This window comes from Danio rerio, chromosome 25, assembly GCF_052040795.2.
Source record: "Danio rerio strain M-AB ecotype USA chromosome 25, GRCz13ab, whole genome shotgun sequence".
NCBI classification, from domain to species: Eukaryota; Metazoa; Chordata; class Actinopteri; order Cypriniformes; family Danionidae; genus Danio; species Danio rerio.
The window spans coordinates 1,468,380-1,490,000 of NC_141045.1; the positions used below are offsets into that span (position 1 = coordinate 1,468,380).

At 39.3% G+C, this 21,621-nt stretch overlaps 1 protein-coding gene and 1 long non-coding RNA gene across 9 annotated transcripts in view; both read right to left on the reverse strand.

Annotated features, from left to right (window-relative positions):
- Positions 1 to 268: 268 nt before the first annotated feature.
- znf609a (zinc finger protein 609a) overlaps positions 269 to 21,621 on the reverse strand; it is a 187,439-nt gene continuing 166,086 nt past the window's right edge. For 3 of the 8 annotated variants that reach the window (XR_015525877.1, XR_015525880.1, XR_015525879.1), the window contains 7 exons: positions 19,020 to 19,107; positions 8,333 to 10,670; positions 7,785 to 8,193; positions 7,123 to 7,458; positions 4,921 to 4,999; positions 3,089 to 3,777; positions 269 to 2,690 (listed from right to left, as the gene is read on the reverse strand). Coding sequence is in view for 4 of the 8 variants with exons in the window: in XM_087311222.1 (XP_087167348.1) it covers positions 4,926 to 4,999; positions 7,123 to 7,458; positions 7,785 to 8,193; positions 8,333 to 10,670; positions 19,020 to 19,107 (3,245 nt within the window). In the remaining 4 variants the exon portion in view is untranslated. 8 annotated transcript variants of the gene reach the window in all.
- The window catches only part of LOC147837616 (uncharacterized), a 2,059-nt gene continuing 34 nt past the window's right edge, over positions 19,597 to 21,621 (reverse strand). The window contains exons 1-4 of the long non-coding RNA XR_015526148.1: positions 21,220 to 21,621; positions 20,260 to 21,053; positions 19,895 to 20,175; positions 19,597 to 19,747 (exon numbers count right to left, since the gene is read on the reverse strand). The exon at positions 21,220 to 21,621 is cut by the window's right edge and continues 34 nt beyond it. This is a non-coding gene — a long non-coding RNA (uncharacterized LOC147837616). The remainder of the gene's footprint in view (positions 19,748 to 19,894; positions 20,176 to 20,259; positions 21,054 to 21,219) is intronic.

Sequence of the window (21,621 nt, forward strand, 5' to 3'; positions counted from 1 at the left end):
TTACCCAAACCAACTAACTTCGTGCTTTTATATTATAAATAGTGTTCGATTTTAGTTGTCACTTTTAAAATCACACACATTTGTTTTTATTCGCAATTAATAATGCTCATAATCTCTACCCCATAAACCTCTAGGGACTTAGACAAAATCTTGAGAAACCTTCCACTGACCTGAAATGTTTTATTAAACATATTTATTTAATCATTGATCGTAAGATAACTCAGCTTGAGTTCACTCTTTCTGAAAATAAGACACAGATTAACAGGAGTGATTGTCTCATAAAAAGATTTATTTTCTGCCTAAATGTACAAAGGCAAGTTACAGTTTGTATAAAAAAATGTAGCAATTTACACTTTACACGAGAGATCCCCAGGAAGAGAGAGTGGGACAGAGGCAGCGAGGAAAGGTAGCATAAAAGAAATGGATCCAAGCGCAGAAATGAAGAGATGTAAACATCTTTCTTTCAAGTACCGATGACTGACACACGGAGATGCTGCTGCGCTCTACGAATCTTGAGTGGGCGGGGCTTAATTTGCAGGATGTGTTGGGGGAGGGGCTAATAATACGAACAGAAAACTGAAAAACAAAACCGAAATCTCCCTCTTCTCTTCCCGTGAGGACTGCACAGGGCAGGCTATATATTAGCACCGTCTGAGACAAACGTCAACCAATGTTTGAACTGTTAAAACAAAAACCGGCCGTTTCACCTTTCTACGAACTAGAAAAAACAACAGCAACAACAACAAAAAAATAGAAGAACCCTCGAAAAATAAATTAAAACAATCAAGCGCTTTATCCTCAACAATTCTGAATCAAGTCACCAGACAGCACAGGTTTACTGCCGCAAAGACAACTAAAAGTGAAGTTATTACTATATATAAAAATGCAAACTCTCTCGTATTAGCGCGAGCCTTTTTCGAGGCTGATCTGAGACCAGTAGCTCTTTAGCTGATCTAAAATCAGAAGGTTTTCAATCACCACAGAGAGATTAAAGACTAAACTAAATCAATGTGCAATTAGGCCTCGTTAGCATTAGTTCAAATTAGACGAAGGGACGGTGGAGGCTTCGAAATTAACGTCAAATTAAAAATCTAGAAAAATATTAGTTGCATATGCTGAACATTTCTGGCTATACTCAATATGGAGATGAAAACTGCCATGTTAAACATCGGGAAAAAAGCTTGACGCATTGCGTTATGTAATGTCGTCTTCCCTGTGTCGTCCAATAATCGAGTATGAACGCGCCAGGATGATTTCGAAGGCTCACATTTCAATAATGCTCTCCTGAGAGTTTCAGATTCGCACAATAACTGCATGACGTTGAACTGGACCCAAAAAAGCAAACTCCAAATAGGCCAGGCATGTCCAAACTCGGTCCTGGAACGCCGGTGTCCTGCGAAGTTTAGTTCCAACCCCAATCAGACACAAACGGGCTAGCTAATTAAGCTAGGCATTCTAGAAACATCCTTGCAGGTGTGTTGAGGCAAGTTGGAGCAAAAATCTGCAGGACACCAGCCCTCCAGGACTGAGTTTGGACACCCCTGATAGGCCATCGCTTCATTATCTATAGTCTCCAAGCAGACTCCCTACTGAAATATGAACTTATGCTTCTTTTTTGGAGGAGATGTTTGATTAAAATCGCCTTTATTTCAGTGAACGCAACACAAAAACAAACAGATGTGCTTTTAAATGCTCTCCAAGCAGAGTGGGACTGACGTGACGTTGAAGAGGAGGGGTAGAAAAAGTAGTTAAAAAACAAACAAAACGTCCAATATAAAGCCGTACACCAGCTAAACGTTGATATTATGTCAACAATGGTAGAAAAAAGGCTAACAGACGAAATAAACAAAACAAAGAGAGATAGTAAGAAAATCCGATAGCATCCAACAACCTTTTTTAAAATAATTCCTTTGTACAATATATACAGAAAGCACATAGTGAGGGAGAAAAGGAAGGACGCCTGCACGTGTTGCATTGCTCTGTTTGGGTTAATGCTGAGTGCTGGATCAAACCATGCAGAGAAGTGGGGGTCCGGCTTCTTCGGTTGGGGCTCTGCGAGTCTTTAAAGAAGTCTGGATCGACGCTTCTTTTGGGGTTTTCCATCTCAGATCGCTCTAAGCCTTCAAGGTTTGCTTTGTTTTGAGATTGGCAAGCAGCATATTGAAGTATCCGTGTGTGAAAATTCAGTTCGTGACCAGACAGTCCAGTAGAGTCTGGTAACTCCATTGGCAAACACACACACACACACACTTACACATATAAATGTGTCCCAAACGACCATCTTATAGGATTGCGTCCAATCTGGAAGCCACAGTTTCTGCATTGTGGGGCGCTCCATCAGACATGGATAATCCAAAATCAGTCAAAAATCACAGAGGAGTCGTCGTTGCCTATTCGAGAACAAAACATGGGAGTGGCGATTTGCTGTTTATCATTCATAAATGAAAAACAAAAGGAGCATGAAGGAAATCCAAGGAATTCCTCACTTTAGTTTCGGAAATGGGCTCATTTTACAGCTCTCCTGGAGGTGAAGTTGAGTATTTTAACATATTTAGCTGACTTCTGGGTCTTGCTGGAGAACTTTTAGCTTAGCTTAGCATAAAGCATTGAATCGGATTAGACCATTAGCATCTCACTCAAAACAATGACCAAAGAGCTTGGATTATTGTCCTATTTAAAGCTTGACTCTTCTGTAGTCACATCATGTACGAAGATAAACAGAAAATGAATAGTTTTAGGCTACTTTGTTGGTCGATATGGCTAGGAACTAAAATAATAATAAAATTAAATCTTAATCTGGCGTAATAATCAAAGATCTTTGCTGCCGTACCATGTCTGAAGCAGCTCAATGATATTATATAGTGCCTGAATATAAATATTAGTAATAATATCATAAATACCAAGACTATTTTCAGGTGCTGTGTAATATTGCATTGCTTAAGCCATGGTACAGCATTAAAGTTCCTCATTTATTGAACGAGGGTTCAGTTTCTTGTCATAATTACCTAAAAAGGAGCAACTTTCCATTGTTCATCAGTCTTAATACACAATGCAACTACAAAAGAGTCAAGCTTTATATGATCGTAACTCTTTAGTCATTTTTCAGTGAGATGCTAATGGTCTAATCCGATTCAATGATCTATGCTAAGCTAAGCTACAAGTGCTCCCATAGATTGGCTGAATGGATTAAACATTCAACAAGGCGCTGTAAAATGTGCCTATTTTCCAAAAACTCTAGACGTTTAGACAGGGAAGTGCGTTAAAAAAGCCTGTTGAACTGTCGACGGCTTCGCAACAGTAAATAAAAGACGAACTGCACTGCCCTGAATGAACCGAGTGAGGAAATCAAACCTTTTCCACTTGCATAGAGTCCACAGAGGCTGTGTATGAATTATATCACGCAGGAATCCTAAAAACAGTAATCCCCTCGAGCAGCAGTCCGCTTCGCTCAAGCTTTAAACTCAACGTAGTGACTTCCAGAACGTTCATCTGAGATTCCACACACTATGCAGGTCCGCGTTCATCCGGGGAGCGAGGTGTAGATCTCTGCCGTATCTCCGCTCTCCTGAAGATGATGCCAGCAGCACAGGGAGCGAGGATGTGCGAAGTGTAGATGGAGGCTGTACACTTTCCCCTTCTCTGACGCCGGTGGTCAAAGATGCAGGGAAAAAAATAGCGTAAATAAACCCAGCACATCATTGAACTGATGGCAGAAGCTCCCCAACCGCGTCCTCATGTGAACCAGTCACACGTCTGCAGAAAAGCGCTCACGTCTCCCTGCAGGAGGAAGGAGAGAGTTTAAGATGAACTGTCATAAATAGTGTTGGGTAAGTCAGAGCAAAGACACTAGTGTTCAGCTTAAAGTGACATTTAAAGGCTTCACTAGGGTAATTAGGGTAAAGTTAGGGCAATTAGGCAAGTCATTGTATATCCAACACTAATATTGCTGAAGGGGGCGAATAATATTGACCTTACTATGGGTGTCTGAACTCTTCAAATGCTGCTTTATATGGTCGTCAGTATAAAGAAGCCTTTGGTAGTAAGAGATTGTGACCAGTAGAGGACAGCAGAGACTGAACTTCATTACAGGGAGACTCAGGCTAGGATACAATTTAGGGCGGCATGATGAATCACTATCATCTCGTCAGCAATATAAAATGAACCAACATTGTGAATACTGCTGATCTTTATGTGCTTTTTATTGGCCATTAAGTTCCTAAAGTAGCCTCAAATTGTTTTACACCCACTTATTGTCAGTATTTGCGTGCGTAAGAGACGGTAAAGATGTTTTAATAGCGCCTCTGCAGCCAAAAGTGGTTAGGAGGTTAAATTAATTTCTGCAGCTTCGATTATGTCAATGGACTCTTTTCACATTTGCAGGTTTCTCAGCAGCAGAAGTCGCCATGGTTGGTAAACTCGAGAGCGCAGTGAATGGGACAGTACAACTAATAATTTTTTGCACTGCTATTTGCTCAAATAATGTAAGAAAAGTGTTTCCATGACATTCAGATAAAGGATAAAAATAGTGTGAGACTGATAACGGCAGCCAGAAGAGAGAATAATGCCAAATCTTCAGTCCTGCGTCCGTATAAACTTCATTACAAACACCTTGCATATGAAATCTGTAACCGTTGACTTCCATAGTGTGTTTTTCCTACAATGAAAGCTAATGGTTGCAGGTTTTCACCTTTTTTTAAAATACAGAAAAATAAAAACTAAAAAAGGTTTGGAAACACTTGAGTGAGAGGAAATTTCCATTTTAATGAACTATACATTTAATGTTCAAGAACAGATTTCCCAAGACAACAGCTTGCAAAGTAATGGTTTCAAACTCTTTATTAATAACACATTTATTAGAAGAGGTGAAAAATAAAACCTAAAATATATGAAGAGACTGAAGGTAATTTTGATCCATCTTACCATTCTCACCTCCGTGCGGGAGGGTAAAGTGAAGGGGCAGAGGCCTGTTGACTAGCAACAATGGCTGAAGAGGAGATACCTGTAAAACAAACAAACACCTTAATTATCTGAAAAAATACACTCAATTCATTTAAGTTCGGTGTTGTACAATATTTTTTTTAACTGATCTATTACTAATTAGCAGTGATGGGAATAACAGCATTACAAATAATTGGCGTTAATAATAGAATAACTTTTTCAGAATTTTGTAATTAAAGACTGTGTTAAGTATTTTAGACAGTAAGTGGTTTATAGGTAACTAATAAAATGACCTAAACTTTAAATTAATCCCCTTTTTAGTGAATGAGTAATAAAGTTAAAGTTAAACTAAATCAAACAAAATTAAACTAAACCAAATTAAACCATACACAACTTACATAACTTACATAACATACAAAAGCAATCCAACACAAATTCAACCAAATCAAACTAAACCAAACCAAACCAACCCAAACTAAACCAAACTGAGCTAACCCAAACTAAACAACACTAACCCAAACCAAATAAAACCAACCCAAACCAAACTAACCCAAACTAAATCAAACCAAATTAAACCAAACTAACCCAAACCAACATAATCCAAATCAACCCCCCCCCCAAAAAAAAACCAAAAAACTCAAACCAGACTAATTCCAAACCAACCCAAACCAAATTAAACCAAACCAAACTAACCCAAAACATATTAAACCAAACTAAACCAAACTAACCCAAACCAAATTAAACCAACCTAAACCAAACTAACCCAAACCAAATTAAACCAACCTAACCCAAACCAAATTAACCCAAAACATATTAAACCAAACTAAACCAAACTAACCCAAACCAAAATTAAACCAAACCAAACTAACCCAAAACATATTAAACCAAACTAAACTAACCCAAAACATATTAAACCAAACTAAACCAAACTAACCCAAACCAAAATTAAACCAAACCAAACTAACCCAAACCAAATTAAACCAAACCAAACTAACCCAAACCAAATTAAACCCAACCAAACTAACCCAAACCAAAATAAAACAACCTAAACCAAACCAAATTAAACCAAACTAACCCAAACCAATCAAAATTAAACCAAACTAACCCAACCCAACTCAACCCAAATTAAACCAAACTAACCCAAACCAACATAATCCAAATCAACCCAAAAAAAACAAACCAACAAACTAACCCAAACCAACCCAAACCAAATTAAACCAAACTAACCCAAAACAAATTAAACCAATCTAATTCAAACTAACCCAAACCAAATTAAACCAACCTAAACCAAACCAAACTAACCCAAACCAAATTAAACCAAACCAAACTAACCCAAACCAAATTAAACCAAACCAAACTAACCCAAACCAAATTAAACCAAACCAAACTAACCCAAACCAAATTAAACCAAACCAAACTAACCCAAACCAAATTAAACCAAACCAAACTAACCCAAAACAAAATAAAACAACCTAAAACAAACCAATTAAACCAAACTAACCCAAACCAATCAAAATTAAACCAAACTAACCCAAACCAACTCAACCCAAATTAAACCAAACTAAACTGAATCAAATTAAAATGATCCAAACTAACCTAAAATCAAGCTAACTCAAACCAACCCAAGCAAAAGCAAATGAAACCAAACCAAAATAATCCCAAACAAATCAAACTAACCCAAACCAAGTTAAACCAACCTAAACCAAACCAAACTAACCCAAACCAAGTTAAACCAACCTAAACCAAACCAAACTAACCCAAACCAAGTTAAACCAACCTAAACCAAACCAAACTAACCCAAACCAAGTTAAACCAACCTAAACCAAACCAAACTAACCCAAACCAAGTTAAACCAACCTAAACCAAACCAAACTAACCCAAACCAAGTTAAACCAACCTAAACCAAACCAAATTAAACCAAACCAAATTAAACCAAACAAACCCAAACCAATCAAAATTAAACCAAACTAACCCAAACCAACTCAACCCAAATTAAACCAAACTACACTGAATCAAATTAAAATGATCCAAACTAACCTAAAATCAAGCTAACTCAAACCAACCCAAGCAAAAGCAAATGAAACCAAACCAAAATAATCCCAAACAAATCAAACTAACCTAAAACAAACTAAATTAACTAAACACCACCAAACTAACCCAACCCAAACTGCTGTTCTGGCTGACCTGTAGCGTAGGACAGGTCGTACTGTCCCGGCAGCAGCTGATATCCGAGGTGATGATGTGACGGGATCATCCGCTGCGAGGGTGAAGATCTGGGTCGTTCTCCGTCTCTCTCCCTCTCAGCTCCACTGCGCTCTCGGTCATGGGTCGTTTTCTCTGCCACTGTGGGCGATTTGCTCTTGTACTGGCTAGCGTGCTGTTGGAGCATATCCAGAGCTTTGGACTCAGATGCAGATTTTCCGCTCACTGTGGGACTGGATCGAGCTTTCTCAGCCTCTTCACCCGGCGCCATCTTACTGCCGTATGGAGAAAATGAGTAGCCTGGGGACAGGTACGATCCTGGAGGAAAGTCAAATTAATTATATTTATTATCATTATCACCACCTCAGAGTAAGGCTTAACTAGGGTAACTAGGTTTATTAGGCAAGGTAGGGTAACCCGGCAAGTCATTGTATAACAGATGTTTGTTCTGGAGACAATCCAACACTAATATTGCTAATAATATTGACCTTAAAATCGCTTTAAAACAATTAAAAACTGATTTCATTCTATCCAAAATAAAACCAGTAAGACTTTCTCCAGAAGAACAAATATTAGAAGATTTGCAGGAGGGATAAAGCATGCACCCTCTCAACAGTTAGTTATCTCCTCCACACAGAACTTACCAGGGTAATTTTGCATCACAACCGCAGGCATACCCCTGTACCCTGGATGGCTGGGGTCGTAACCCTGTCCATAGGGGTATCCGTGCATGTAAGACATATAGGACTGATGCTGTGCCAGAGGTGTGGAAAACTGCATGTGTGCTCGTGGGTCTTTACTGACTCTGTGCTCTTCTGCGGATGATGAAGTTCGTGGTTCTTCTTTATTTTCCTCTTTCGATGGCGTGTCTTTGGCACGCTGCCTTTCGTCTTTACTCTTTCGTTCTCTCTCGCGTTCTCGGTCTCGATCTCGGTCCTTTTCCCGCTCGCGATCCCTTTCTCGCTCTTCCTTCCATCGCTCCTCGTCAATTTGTTTTTGAGGATCAGGGTACTTGCTGGGGTAAACATAGGGCCACAATCGAGAATCTGGCTCCTGGAAGAGAAGGAGATTTTAATGCACATAATGAAAGAGAGTAAATGCATTGTGTTGATTCTTTACACGGGGTTCTGACTCTTAAAAAAAGAATAAGGGCAAATAGCTTTGCCTTTGTAAATAACCCTAAGCTCCATACCTGTCTATACATGTACATTGCCTGCTCCATAGCCGATCTTCCAGACTCCAGGCTTGGTTTCTGCTCGTCCTTCCCATGATGCCCTGCTTCACTCAGCTTCATTTTCAACCCTTCACCTTGCTGGCTCGGCCCCTTGCCTTCTTCCCCTTTAGGAATAATGACTGATTTGCCGGGCTCGGCAGAGTCTTTGGGCTTGCCCTGCGGAGACGGCTTGCCCAAATCTGAAACACTTGGAGCTTTAGACAACGTAGGAGGAACTGAAGCTTTCTGTTTCCACTCTTCCGGCTTCATCTGAGCTTCCCTCTCCTTCTGAGCGGCTTCAGATTTTTTCTCAGAGGCTCGATGTTGCTCGGCTACTTGTCGTTGTCTGTCCTCACACTGCTGCCTGTACGCTGGGTTCATCAGGTGGTTGTGATAGGCCTGATCTGGAGAATATCCAAAGGGATGCACGTATGCATACTGATTATAATAAAGCGGTTGCATGAACATGCTGGAACGCTGCTGGATAACTGAAGGCTGCTGTTGTTGCTGCTGCTGCTGCTGCTGTTGAGAAGATCCAACAACAACGTCTGGCTTTCGATCTTCTGGAGGCTCCGATTTGGGTTTTTCAATGCCTTGCAATTCTGGCTCCTCTTCTTTCTTTACCTTTACCGGACCTTCTTGCAGGGAGGTTGCTGTATTAGAGACTCCAGGACTGGGGTTGCCGTAAGTGTTATTATTAGGGGAGTAGTATTCAAAACCTGGATAATAGGAGGAGTCTTTGTTTGGCGGCTGGGATGGGAACAGGGTTTTCTTGGCACCTTCCCGAACTGCCGGATCTTCAGATTTGACTTTCGTACTGTCGACTTTACCTTCTCCATCCTCGCCTGCATCAGAGATGTCAGAATATGCTGGGCTGTTGGTCTTCACAGAAGAGTTATCCGCCCCGTTTTGGGTTACCACGTGAAGTGGAGTTAAAGGTTGTGCGATCCCTCCGGTTTCTATCCGACTAGCCACACCAATGCAAGGACTAGGAGAATTGTCGGAAAAGCTGTATATCTTGTCGGCTTCAGCTTTCATGCTTGCAAGGCGGCTCTGATGTGGATCTGAGGATCCATTTAACATCCCTTCATTCCTCCCGCCTTGGTCTGAACTCTCAGAATATGGGCTTTTACCTTCCTCAGGTTTCCCTCCTTTCGCTTTCGGACTGTCTCCTTCCTTTCCACCCTCCTTCTTTTTCTTATCTTTCTTCTTCTTGTCCTTGGAGCCACTCACAGCTTGGTTCATTGCCGGATCTGCTATGACTGCAGGTTTTGGTTGAATGTTTTTCAGCTGCGGGCTTTTACTTATCGGCTGAACCACTACAGAACCCATACTTGAGGAAGAACCAGAACTGGGCGCCGGGAATCCAGAGGCTGGCAAGTTGTACAATTGCTGCGTAGGCATTGAGGGAACAAGCGGTGGTCTTGCAGACTTCATTGCTTTCTGAGCAAGCTTAGAACCACTCCCAGCCTTCTTAGCTTTATCCAAACCTCTTTTATCATCGATCCCATCATTGCTAGTGTCATCAGTAAGACACGGTCCATCCTCACAACCATCCATAGGCATTCCAGAGTCATGCTCTGCATCTGATTTTTTCTTGCCAGGCTGTTTGGAGCTTATCTTTCCAGACGGCGATGGACTCTGAGCATCAAATCCTCGTCCTTTTGGAGTGACTGACCGTGCAGGAGATGCACAACCCTTCTGGGAAATAGATGCACCGTTGCAACTGCCTGGCTCGGGATGCAAAGTCGAATCCTCGCCATTTTCGCTATCGCCGTCTATGTCTAGCTTGACGTCGTCGTCATTGTGAGCACGGGCTTGGTGATACTTCAATCCATTGATGTGCTTGTACTTCTTATTGCAATTAGGATGCGGGCAGTCGATGAGGACTGGAGAGGAGCAACTGCGGTCCAATGAAGGTGGCAATGATTCCGCTTTAACATTGGAAAGGGGTAGAACAGTATGAGGTATCCCACTGTTAGAATTGGTGCGCATCCGTTTGCTGCCCTTGGTGTCCTCTGAACTGGAATTGGGCTCCATGTCTGAGGGAGGTTTGTTCTTGCGTTTGTTAGCAGAGGATGGGCTGGCTTTTACGTCCTCAGTGTTGCTGTTTGGTGGCGTGCGGCGCTCTGAGGAGTTCTGACTGCCCCGGCGGCCTTTACTGTTGGACGCGGCCCGTGTTTTGCTGTTGTTGCTGCCTTTGTTATCAGAAGAGTTGCTGTTCTCATTGACTGGCGTATTGCTGTTGGGTCTCATTCTTTTACCCCGGCCACGGCCGTTTCTCATATCCAGGTCACTTGTTGGCGACTCACAGAATCTGTGGAAAAATAAAAAAAATATTAAATAAGTGGGAAGTTGAGAAATATGCAGTAAAAATGCTTTTAAAAAACCTTTTGAAGAAAACATAGATATATTGTTTAAAGTCTGATGATTGACAAAATACAAAGAATCACTAATTTTATCAGTTCGGTCACACTTTACAATACGGTTTCATTAGTTAACGCGTGATAATGTATTTACTAACATGAACTATTAATTAACAATACTTGTTCAGCATTTATTAATCATAGATCAACATTTATTAATGCATTATTAAAATCCAAACTCATGCATGTGATCATGAACTAACAATAAACAATAATAATAATAATTCCTTACATTTATATAGCGCTTTTCTAGACACTCAAAGCGCTTCATACATTGGGAGGGGATCCCCTCATCCACCACCAGTGTGCAGCATCCACCTGGATGAAGTGACGGGCAGCCATATTGCGCCAGACCACACACCAGCTGATTGGTGGAGAGGAGACAGAGTGATGAAGCCAATTATGGAATGGGGATGGTTAGGAGTCATGATGGACAGAGGCCATTGAGCAAATTGGCCAGGATGCCAGGGTTAAACCCCTACTCTTTTTCGAAGGACATCCTGGGATTTTTAACGACCACAGAGAGTCGGGACCTCGGTTTAACGTCTCATCCGAAAGACGGTGCTCACTGAGTGTCCCCGTCACTGTACTGGGTATTAGTACCCACACAGACCGCAGGTTGAGCGCCCCCTGCTGGTCTCACTAACACCACTTCCGGCAGCAACCTAGCTTTCCCATGTGCTCTCCCATCTAGGTACTGACCGGGCGCAGCCCTGCTTAGCTTCAGAGGGCGACAATGTGAGAGTTGCAGAGAGCTAGCAACCGGCAAACAACTCTCTAATCAAAGATTAACAAGTACTGTAATACTGTACTGTAATGTTCATTGTTTGGTTGTTGTTATTAAACACATTAACTTATACAACTTTATTGTGAAGTGCGACCATTTAAGTCTAAACCTTTTTTTAAAGTGTGATAATTTAGTTTTTTAATACCTTTTACTGAACTGTATTTAAAAATGGTTTGACATCGCAAAAATTAAGCAAAACACTCTTAATAGTAAAATGCAAATGTCATGACAGGGGTTCATCTTCATTGTTGGACACTTATCTTCATATGGTGTTGTTTGTTTTATGTTTTTTCATTATTGATTTGAGCACTTTTTAAATAAAAAGAGTCACACTAAAGGACAAAAACTTTGAACTTTGATCTTTAAAAGGTTAAAGATCTTGAATAGGCTCCCTCAGCTAATTAAAGTTATCAAATAAAACAGCTAAATTAAAATCACCACATCGTGTCACACCTGAGGGCAGTCTTTTAGTGACAAAATAGATCAAGTTTGTATGTTTTTAGAAATAAATGGATAAAAAAAATATGTAAAATAGCCACTTGTAAAATTAGACCTGAGGTGTTTAATGATTTCACAACTTTCTTTTAAATTTATGAGAGAAAGTCACCATAGGACAGCTTTGAGATTTGTGCAGTGGTACTTAAAAAGTCATACTCATGTAAAAGCACCATTACTTGCCTAAAAATGTAGCGCAGGAAGAGTAAAAGTATCTGTTGTAAATATTACTGAAAGCATCAGTAAAAAGCAGACTTTTCAAGAGTACTCAAGAGTAGTGAGTAGTGAATATTACTCTGTTTAAAGCTGATGCATTTACATGTAATGTGTGGATGTGTGTGTAAACGTAACATTCTGTAGTGCATTAGTTATTGCCCAGCAGGCACACAATGTCATAAGACGTAATTGTTAGGTTAGATTTAGGTTGTGATGTCAGGTGACCAAAATTCAATATCTAGCCAGTGTATAAGGACAACGTTATTTTGATGACGTTGATATTTGGTTGTTTTTAGGTTGTGTTAGAAAGTGACCAAAATCCAACATTAAGCCAACATTGAGGTCAAATACGGACATTTATTCATCAGGTATAGCAACCGACATCCAACGTTTAATAGACATCATAGTGGTAACGTCCACACAACATCAAGGTGTAACATTAATAGACGTTGATATTTGGTTGATTTTAGGTTGGACGTTGATGGCGTTGACAGTTCTGACGTCAACCCAATTTTCATTCGCAAATAAAATGCAACGTCCTCACGACATTAGGGTACAACGTCAATCTGATGTCATGTTGACATCTTGTGCCTGCTGGGTGTCATTTCGGTCATCATACAGTAAACATCCGTCATCTTCTCATCAGTGATCTGCATCTAATCAGTCTCTGGGTCAACGTGTGTAAAGATTTTGGACATCTTGGACACTTTTAATGCTTCCAAACAGTTGCGGTTATAAGTCGCCCATGTCTTGAGGAAGTTCATTATGCGGTGATTTACCTTCTATGTGTGATTTGATTGGACGGGAATCACAGGACTGAATTGTCTCATCCCCATAGACAAGAGCAAATACAGTAGTGACAGCAGGTTGAAGGACAGTAGTGGAGTAAAAGTGCCGATACTGCAGTAAACATGTGCTCAAGGGAAAGTAAATGTACACATTTATAAAACTACTTAGTAAAGTACAATTCCTGAGAAACACTACTCAATTACTGCAGCTTGAGTATTTGTAACTAGTAACTTTAAACTACTGGATTTAGGTAAAAAAAAATGTAATAACAGCACATCTTTATAAGACGAGGTCCATGGAAGACCAAGAGATGTTTAACCATATACTGCCTTTTAAAGTCTGCGTGAAATCACAATAGTCAGTGTTTATTTCGCTAGCTCACATTGTTACTCTGACGGTGAATAATTCATCAATATTAATCTGTGAAGTGAATAAGTTAATCCACTGATTTTTTTTTTTTAAATGTGTAAAATAAATGCTTCAGTGAGATGATAGTAAAAGCTGAAATTGAAATGACGGGATATAATACCATTTTGTAAACTCGGGAAACACCTCAACACTACAGGCGAGTGTTTGAAATGAATCCTACTGTGAGACTCCTCCATAATCATGTTTACAGTTGTGTGTTCATTCATTCATTCATTCAATTATTCATTCATTTTCTTGTCGGCTTAGTCCCTTTATTAATCCGGGGTCGCCACAGCGGAATGAACCGCCAACTTATCCAGCAAGTTTTTACGCAGCGGATGCCCTTCCAGCCGCAACCCATCCCTGGGAAACCTCCACACACACATTCACACACTACGGACAATTTAGCCTACTCAATTCACCTGTAGCGCATGTGTTTGGACTGTGGGGGAAACCGGACCACCTGGAGGAAACACACGCGAAGGCAGGGAGAACATGCAAACTCCACACAGAAACACCAACTGAGCCGAGGTTCGAACCAGCAACCTTCCAGCACTACCTACTGCGCCACTGCCTTGCCGTTGTGTGTTTATAGTCTTGTTTATTAATTATTATAGTCACGCTCAATCAATGAAAGCAGTTCAATCTATCTATTAGTGTGTATTTGGAGAGATTTGTGTGTTTCTGCGAGAGCAAATCGGAGATTTCGTGCACGCCAATCGTAGCATTGCTCAATCACAATTGCGGTTTCAATTCAATAAAAATCCCCCAACCCGAGAGCTAACAGCGCTGTAGATTCTCTGAGATGAGAAACGGGCTCTCTACTAAATCAGCCTCTCCATTTGGATGCTGTAAGTGCTTCTCCAGCGGGCCCTGGAGAGCCAGCAACGTGCTGTGCGTTTTTATCCTCTGGTTATCCCTGATCTCGACAGCAACTCTTGTTCTGATGAATGGCACACAGCGCTGCAGGATTACGCCACACTGACCTGGATGCTGATTAGACGCAGTCTGATAACATCCTCCAACAGATAAGGCACCGGCTCGGAGAGCTCCATCAAAGCTCGAGCATTAAACCGCAGTAAAACAAAGCAGTTACTGTAGTTACCCCAGGACCCCGAACCCTCAGAACAAAACTGACAAGATGATGATAATACAGCTGAAGCAGAATTATTAGCACCCATAAAACATGATAGTGTTAATAACTCATCTCTAATCACTGATTTATTTTCTCTCTGTCATGATGACAGTAAATAATATTAGACTAGATATTCTTCAAGACACTTTTATACAGCTTCAAGTGATGTGTAAAGGCTTCACTAGGGTAATTAGGGTAAAGTTAGGGTAATTAGGCAAGTCATTGTATAACAGTGGTTTGTTCAGTAGACAATCCAACACTAATATTGCTGAAGGGGACTAATAATATTGAGCTTACAAAAGGTGTAAAACACTTAAGAACTGCTTTAATTCCAGCTGAAATAAAACAAATCAGACTTTCTCCAGAAGAACAAATATTAGAGGAAATACTGTGATAAATTCCTGAATCTCATTTGAGAAATATTAGAAAAAGAAAAACAAAATCACTAAACTAGACTAAACTATTATTTTAATAAAATGTACATGATGTACATGCCCAAAATTAAATATACTCTGTCTAATTGAATGTATCCTTGATAAATTCAATGACTTGAATTTTACTTTACTACTGAAAGTTAGGTTTATTTAACCAGCAAGTTTTTGTTGTTGTTGGTTTTTTTTTGGATCGGAAATGACCCAGGATTCTCCAAAAAGTTAATAAGATGATACAAGAGGCATCAATGTGGAAATAAATATTCCTCTGCTTTTATTTACATTTGGACAAAAACTTGAATTCAGAATTTGCAAGGGCCATGAATAATTTCAGGCTTGATTTTGTGTGTGTATATAAGTTTTGCGTAATCCATGTTGCATATATGTGAAGTCCAAATATGATCTTGGTAAGTCATGTGATTTGTATATATTTGGATATATCAGACTTCTATGTGGGACTGCATAAAGTTCATGGTCTGAGTATTTGGGATGTGCAGAATCAGATTTGTCAGTGGAAACCTCCACAATGGTGATGCCAAAACATAAAAAGCAAAGAGCTTTCACTGATCTCTCAATGTTTTGAGCAGTTCTGAGTCTGAATATCTCCTATATGACTGCGGTGCATCATCTTCAGCGCTGCTCTCCTCAGGGGATAAAGCTGTGTGTGATGTTGGCCTGCAGCCCGCAGATAAAGCGCAGCATGGAAATACAGCCTGTTCTGGAACAGTACCATTAGAAATCACAAGCAGCCTCCTGAGGCCGAGGCCCCTTAAACGTATACAGCATTATGTACAGCAAATCATTCTGCACTGCGCTGTGCTGCTGTCTGACCTTGAGGAGGATCCCAAACACAGCTAAGAGTTGGAGTTAAAACAGGCATCAGGTAAAAGGTAAAAAAACTAACTCTTTTAGACCTGAACACACTATTAAAGGTGCTAATAAAAGTTTTTAACTTTTATCAGACTCGCTAGTTTTTCAAGATTTTTTGTGATTTGTTGCAAAAAAAATTGCTGATTTTGTGATGACAATTCCCAGAAATTTGAGGACAATTTTATGTATATATCTATATATAAATAAAAGTGTGTATATATATATATATGTGTGTGTGTGTGTGTGTGTGTGTTCATATATGTGTTTGTGTGTGTGTACATATATGTGCGCCTGTGTGTGTGTATATGTGTGTGTGTGTGTGTATATATGTGTGCATGCGTGTGTGTGTGTATATATGTGTGCATGCGTGTGTGTGTGTGTGTATATGTGTGCATGCGTGTGTGTGTGTGTATATATGTGTGCGTGTATATATATATATATATATATATATATATATATATATATATATATTAAGGCTGTAACGATACACGTATTTGTAGTGAACCGTTCGGTACGAGACTTTCGGTTTGGTACGCATTACAAACTGATTCAGACTAAAATCTAAAAAGATAAAAGAGAATCAGTGTACAAAACATGTTTTCAGTGCAACAACGCTCAACATGGCATCCCAGATGATATGGTTTGTTTTCGGTACATTTGTAGCTGTGGATATGAGACAGGGCTCCAAATTGCGACCGTTTTGGTTGCATATACGATCAAAATTTTATCAATGCAACGTCAAAATATATTTGATAACAGCACGCTTATTATTGTTAACTAATAATAGGGCCAGTAAATTAAAATCAGAGGAATCCACTGACTTTTTCTTTTTTTTGCTGTATCGGAAACATACCGAACCGTGACACTACTGTGTCATATCCAACCGAACCGTGAATTTGTGAACCGTTACACCCCTAGTATATATATATATATATATATATATTTTTTTTTTTTTTTTACCATATTAGGTAGCCTACTATGTTAGTAGTGCAATTTGACACAATGACAGAAATCATAGAAATAAAGCTTCTTTATTTTGGTCTATTGTCAGATCTAAAACAGATCTAAAACATTAGGGATTAAGCCAAAGGAAGGTTGTAGAACTCTTATTTCTATCCACAATCTTACTTTCTACAGGTGTCACTCCCCGGAGCATCTGACATCATGTACCTCACTCAGACATGCGTTAGGGTAGAGGTCTGCATTCCCACGGCTGTCCCGCGGGCGCCACAGGACCCGAACAGATTTCTGCAGCGCGGGAATAAATTTCAGAATAAATCGCGGGAGCGGTCGGAAACGGGTTTAATTTGGAACGGGAGCGGGCTGTCTAGCAATATCGTGGATATTGCTATGCGAATGAGAGAGAGAGAGAGAGAGAGAGGGAGAGAGAGAGAGAGGGAGGGAGGGAGTTTTCCCAGATAGCAAAATACACTCGGGCCAGTTCCGGCTAGATTCTCGCCTGCCAGAGACTTACTACTTGGCCCGGCTCCAGCTGCCGGACTCCGGATGCTTGTGGACTCACTGCCCGATTCCGGCCCGAGAGTAATGTGCGCTGCGGCCCGGAGCTGGCGCGACTCAGTATTTATATACCTTTATATAAAAACTTTTGGTATTACATTGGTACTTGATACATGGTATTACAAGCCTTTGAGTTGATATAACAGCAAACGCCTGTGTGTCTGCTTGGTGCTTGTGTGTGTGTTAGTGCGCATGCGCGCATATGAGAGAGAGAGAGATTTGTCTGTGTGTGTGTGCTTAGTGCTGTGTGTGTGTTTGTTTATACAGACAGCTTGGCTGTCTGGACTGTATAGCTGGGGGATTTTCGGTTTTGTTCTCCCCTGCTCTTTAGCGGGATCAGGCGCGGCGGGCAGAAAACGGGGCGGGTCGGGCAGCGGGACAATAAATTCTTAAAATAAGCGGGAACGGTCGGGTTCGGGCTAAAACCTGGCGGGTGCGGGATTCAAAATTTAGTCCCGAGCAGATCTCTACGTTAGGGCTTCCCCTACCGTAATACACCTAAACACAGACTGCCGTAAAACTCGTCAACGGCAGAGAAACGTTTTCTTTCATTAACTGCAGCAAAAGAGTCCAATCTCAATCCAATCATTGCATCCGTGTCTGCTTACAGCACAAGCTGCAAAACAGTTCCCCCACTCTCATGTAATGTAATGATTGTGAGGTGCAGGCGAGACGTCATTTTTCCAGAGACACTTAAATACATCACGTCAGCTACGAATGCAACGTCATGTAAAAAAAAATTGTATTGCAAACTGAAATAAATACAATTTGACTATATGGCTTGGAATTGGATTTCATGAGATTATTTACATTTTTTGCGATTATTTAGCATTTAATTACGAATTTTTAAGGATTGCAAAAATGTGTTTTTTTCTTGTTGATTTAGCGATCGCGGAATCACAAAAAACCAGGGGCTCTGAGTTATAAATCATAAAACAACACACTATGTGTGCAGATATTTATTAAACATGCTCAGTGAACATACTTGTTTATCTGAAAAACAATGCTCAATCAGTTACTCCATCTTGAAATTTTAATTTAGTTTTCGAATGTGTCTCAATTTGCATACAAATTAATAGCCAAATAGTATCCAAAAATGAGATGAGTTGTTGTTAAGCAACAACACGGTTGCCAAGTAGTGTAAAAATGCATCTGAAACAAATCTGGTTTTCAAAGCCCAACACTGAATTCCTATCTCATCATAAATTGATTTAAATTAGATTTACTGCTCATTTGTGAAGCGCTGATCTAATCTAATCATGCATTTAGTCTCCTCCTACTGATTATTCAAAAGATGCAGATAAAAAGGCACATTTGCAGACCGCAGGAGTTTTCATTTCATGCAAAAGCAAGAAATAAAATACAGTTTTGGTTGCTTTCAATGTTTATTTGACTAAATCTGTAATAATAAACTATCAAATGTTTTTTAAATAAACATTTAGTGAGATAAATTGTGAAATCAACACAACTGTTAAGCAGTTTGAAGCACATTTTAAACACTAAAAACACTAGACTGAACGTCAGGCATTTTCAGCATCTCCAGCCCCCGTTTGACCCCTGGGTTTAGTCGTATGTTTGCTATTAGTCTTACCGTGGCGGCGCCCAGTCATGTCGAGTGCAGTCTAAAAGAGTGCCCACATACGTCTTGTTCCTCCAGGTGACATTCACCACCAGCATACCTGCAGAAAACACACAGCAAACACCCTCATCATGGAGTTTTACTGTCATACTGTTGTTAAATGTGCGGTTCACTGCTCGAGCTCACTTCATTAATGGCTTTGTTAGTTTGCTTGAACACATTTCTGTTGAGTTTTAATGTATTCAGTGTTCGCTTTAGTGATTGATCAGAGTGAACAGACCAGAGCAGAGTTCAGTGTTTAACAGCTTATATAATAACATATAATATAATAACAGTTTGAATGATAAACGAATGGCACAAATACACAGCCGATTGTACATTCCTGAGCACAGATGCCTGAATCCTGGACACACACACACACACACACACACACACACACACACACAGTATAAAGCCTAGCAGAACAGCAGGGTGCACAAAACACTATTAGTATGCAAGGAGAGGTAAAGAACAGACCCACGTCCTCCGTCTGACATTGCTGCCGTATGTACGGACGTGGACTCAACTGTTGGTCCTCTTTAAATATTTTATGTGACAGGAAGGGTTGCCAAATATTGCCAAAAATAGTATTGTTGCATACTGTATATTTAATTCTTTAAGTAGACTGCATCAGATCAAGCATCCAGAAACAGAACTGGGTGTGGAAGGGTTTTCCATGTGACAGAAAGGGTTGCCAAATACTCAAAAAAAAAAAAAAATATATATATATATATATAAAAAAGATATATATATATATATATATATATATATATATATATATATATATATATATATATATATATATATATATCTGAATTATTGCATACTGTAAATCAGATCAAGTATACAGTGAGCAGAACTTTGTGTTCAAATATTTTTTCCATTTTCTGTGTGACAGGAAGGGTTGCCGAATATTTAAAAAAATCTGTATTATTGCATACTGCAAATCTATTGAATATTTTTTGTGTGACAGGTAGGGTTGCCAAGTAGTGTAAAATAACAACAATGGTGTATTATTGCATACAGTAAATCTGATCTTTTCTAATTGAATACATTTTTTATGTGACAGGAAGGGTTGCCAGATAATGCCAAAAGAAATCAGTATTATTGCACACTGTTTATCTATTGACTGTTTTTTTATGTGGCAGGAAGGGTTGCCAAATAATGTGAAATAACAAAAAAGCTGTATTATTGCATACTGGATATCTAATACTTTCTAACTGAGTAGACTGCATCAGATCAAGCATCCAGAAACAGAACTGGGTGTGGAAGGGTTTTCCATGTGACAGGAAGGGTTGCCAAATACTCTAAAATAACAAAAATATCTGAATTATTGCATACTGTAAATCAGATCAAGCATACAGTGAGCAGAACTTTGTGTTGAAAGATTTTTCCAATTTCTGTGTGAAAGGAAGGGTTGCCAAATAGTGTAAAAATATTTTGTGTTACTGCATACTGTAAATCTATTGACTATTTTTAATGTGACGGGAAGGGTTGCCAAATATTGTAAAAAATCTGTATTATTGCATACTGCAAATCTATTGAATATTTTTTATGTGACAGGTAGGGTTGCCAAGAAGTGTAAAATAACAACACGGGTGTATTATTGCATAGAGTAAATATGATCTTTTCTAATTGAATACATTTTATATGTGACAGGAAGGGTTGCCAGATGATGCCAAAAAAATCAGTATTACTGCACACTGTTTATCTATTGAATGTTTTTTAATGTGGCAGGAAGGGTTGCCAAATAATGTGAAATAACAAAAAAGCTGTATTCTTGCATACTGTAAACCTAATAATTTCTAATTACATAGTGCCAAAAATTGTATTATTGCATACTGGATATCTAATACTTTCTAACTGAGTAGACAGCATCAGATCAAGCATCCAGAAACAGAACTGGGTGTGGAAGGGTTTTCCATGTGACAGAAAGGGTTGCCAAATAGTGCCAAAAAAGTAAATCTAATCTTTTCTATTATGTGACAAGAAGGGTTGACAAATACTCTAAAAATATATATATATATATATCATATATATATATATATCATATATATATATATATATATATATATATATATATATATATATATATATATATAATAATATCTTTATTATTGCATACTGTAAATCTATTTTTTTCTTTAATGTGACAGGAAGGGTTGCCAAATACTCTAAAATAACAAAAATATCTGAATTATTGCATACTGTAAATCAGATCAAGCATACAGTGAGCAGAACTTTGTGTTGAAAGATTTTTCCATTTTCTGTGTGACAGGAAGGGTTGCCAAATAGTGTAAAAATATTTGTATTATTGCATACTGTAAATCTATTGACTATTTTTTATGTGAAAGGAAGGGTTGCCAAATAGTGTAAAATAACAAAAAATAGCAGATCAAGCATGGAGTGAACAGAACTGAGTGTTGAAGGATTTTTCATTTTTTATGTGACAGCAAGGGTTGCCAAATATTTCCAGAAAATCGGTATTATTGCATACTGTGAATCTAAGACTTTCTAATCGAATGGACTGCATCAGATCATGCGTCCAGTGAACAGAACTAAGTGTAAAAGGGTT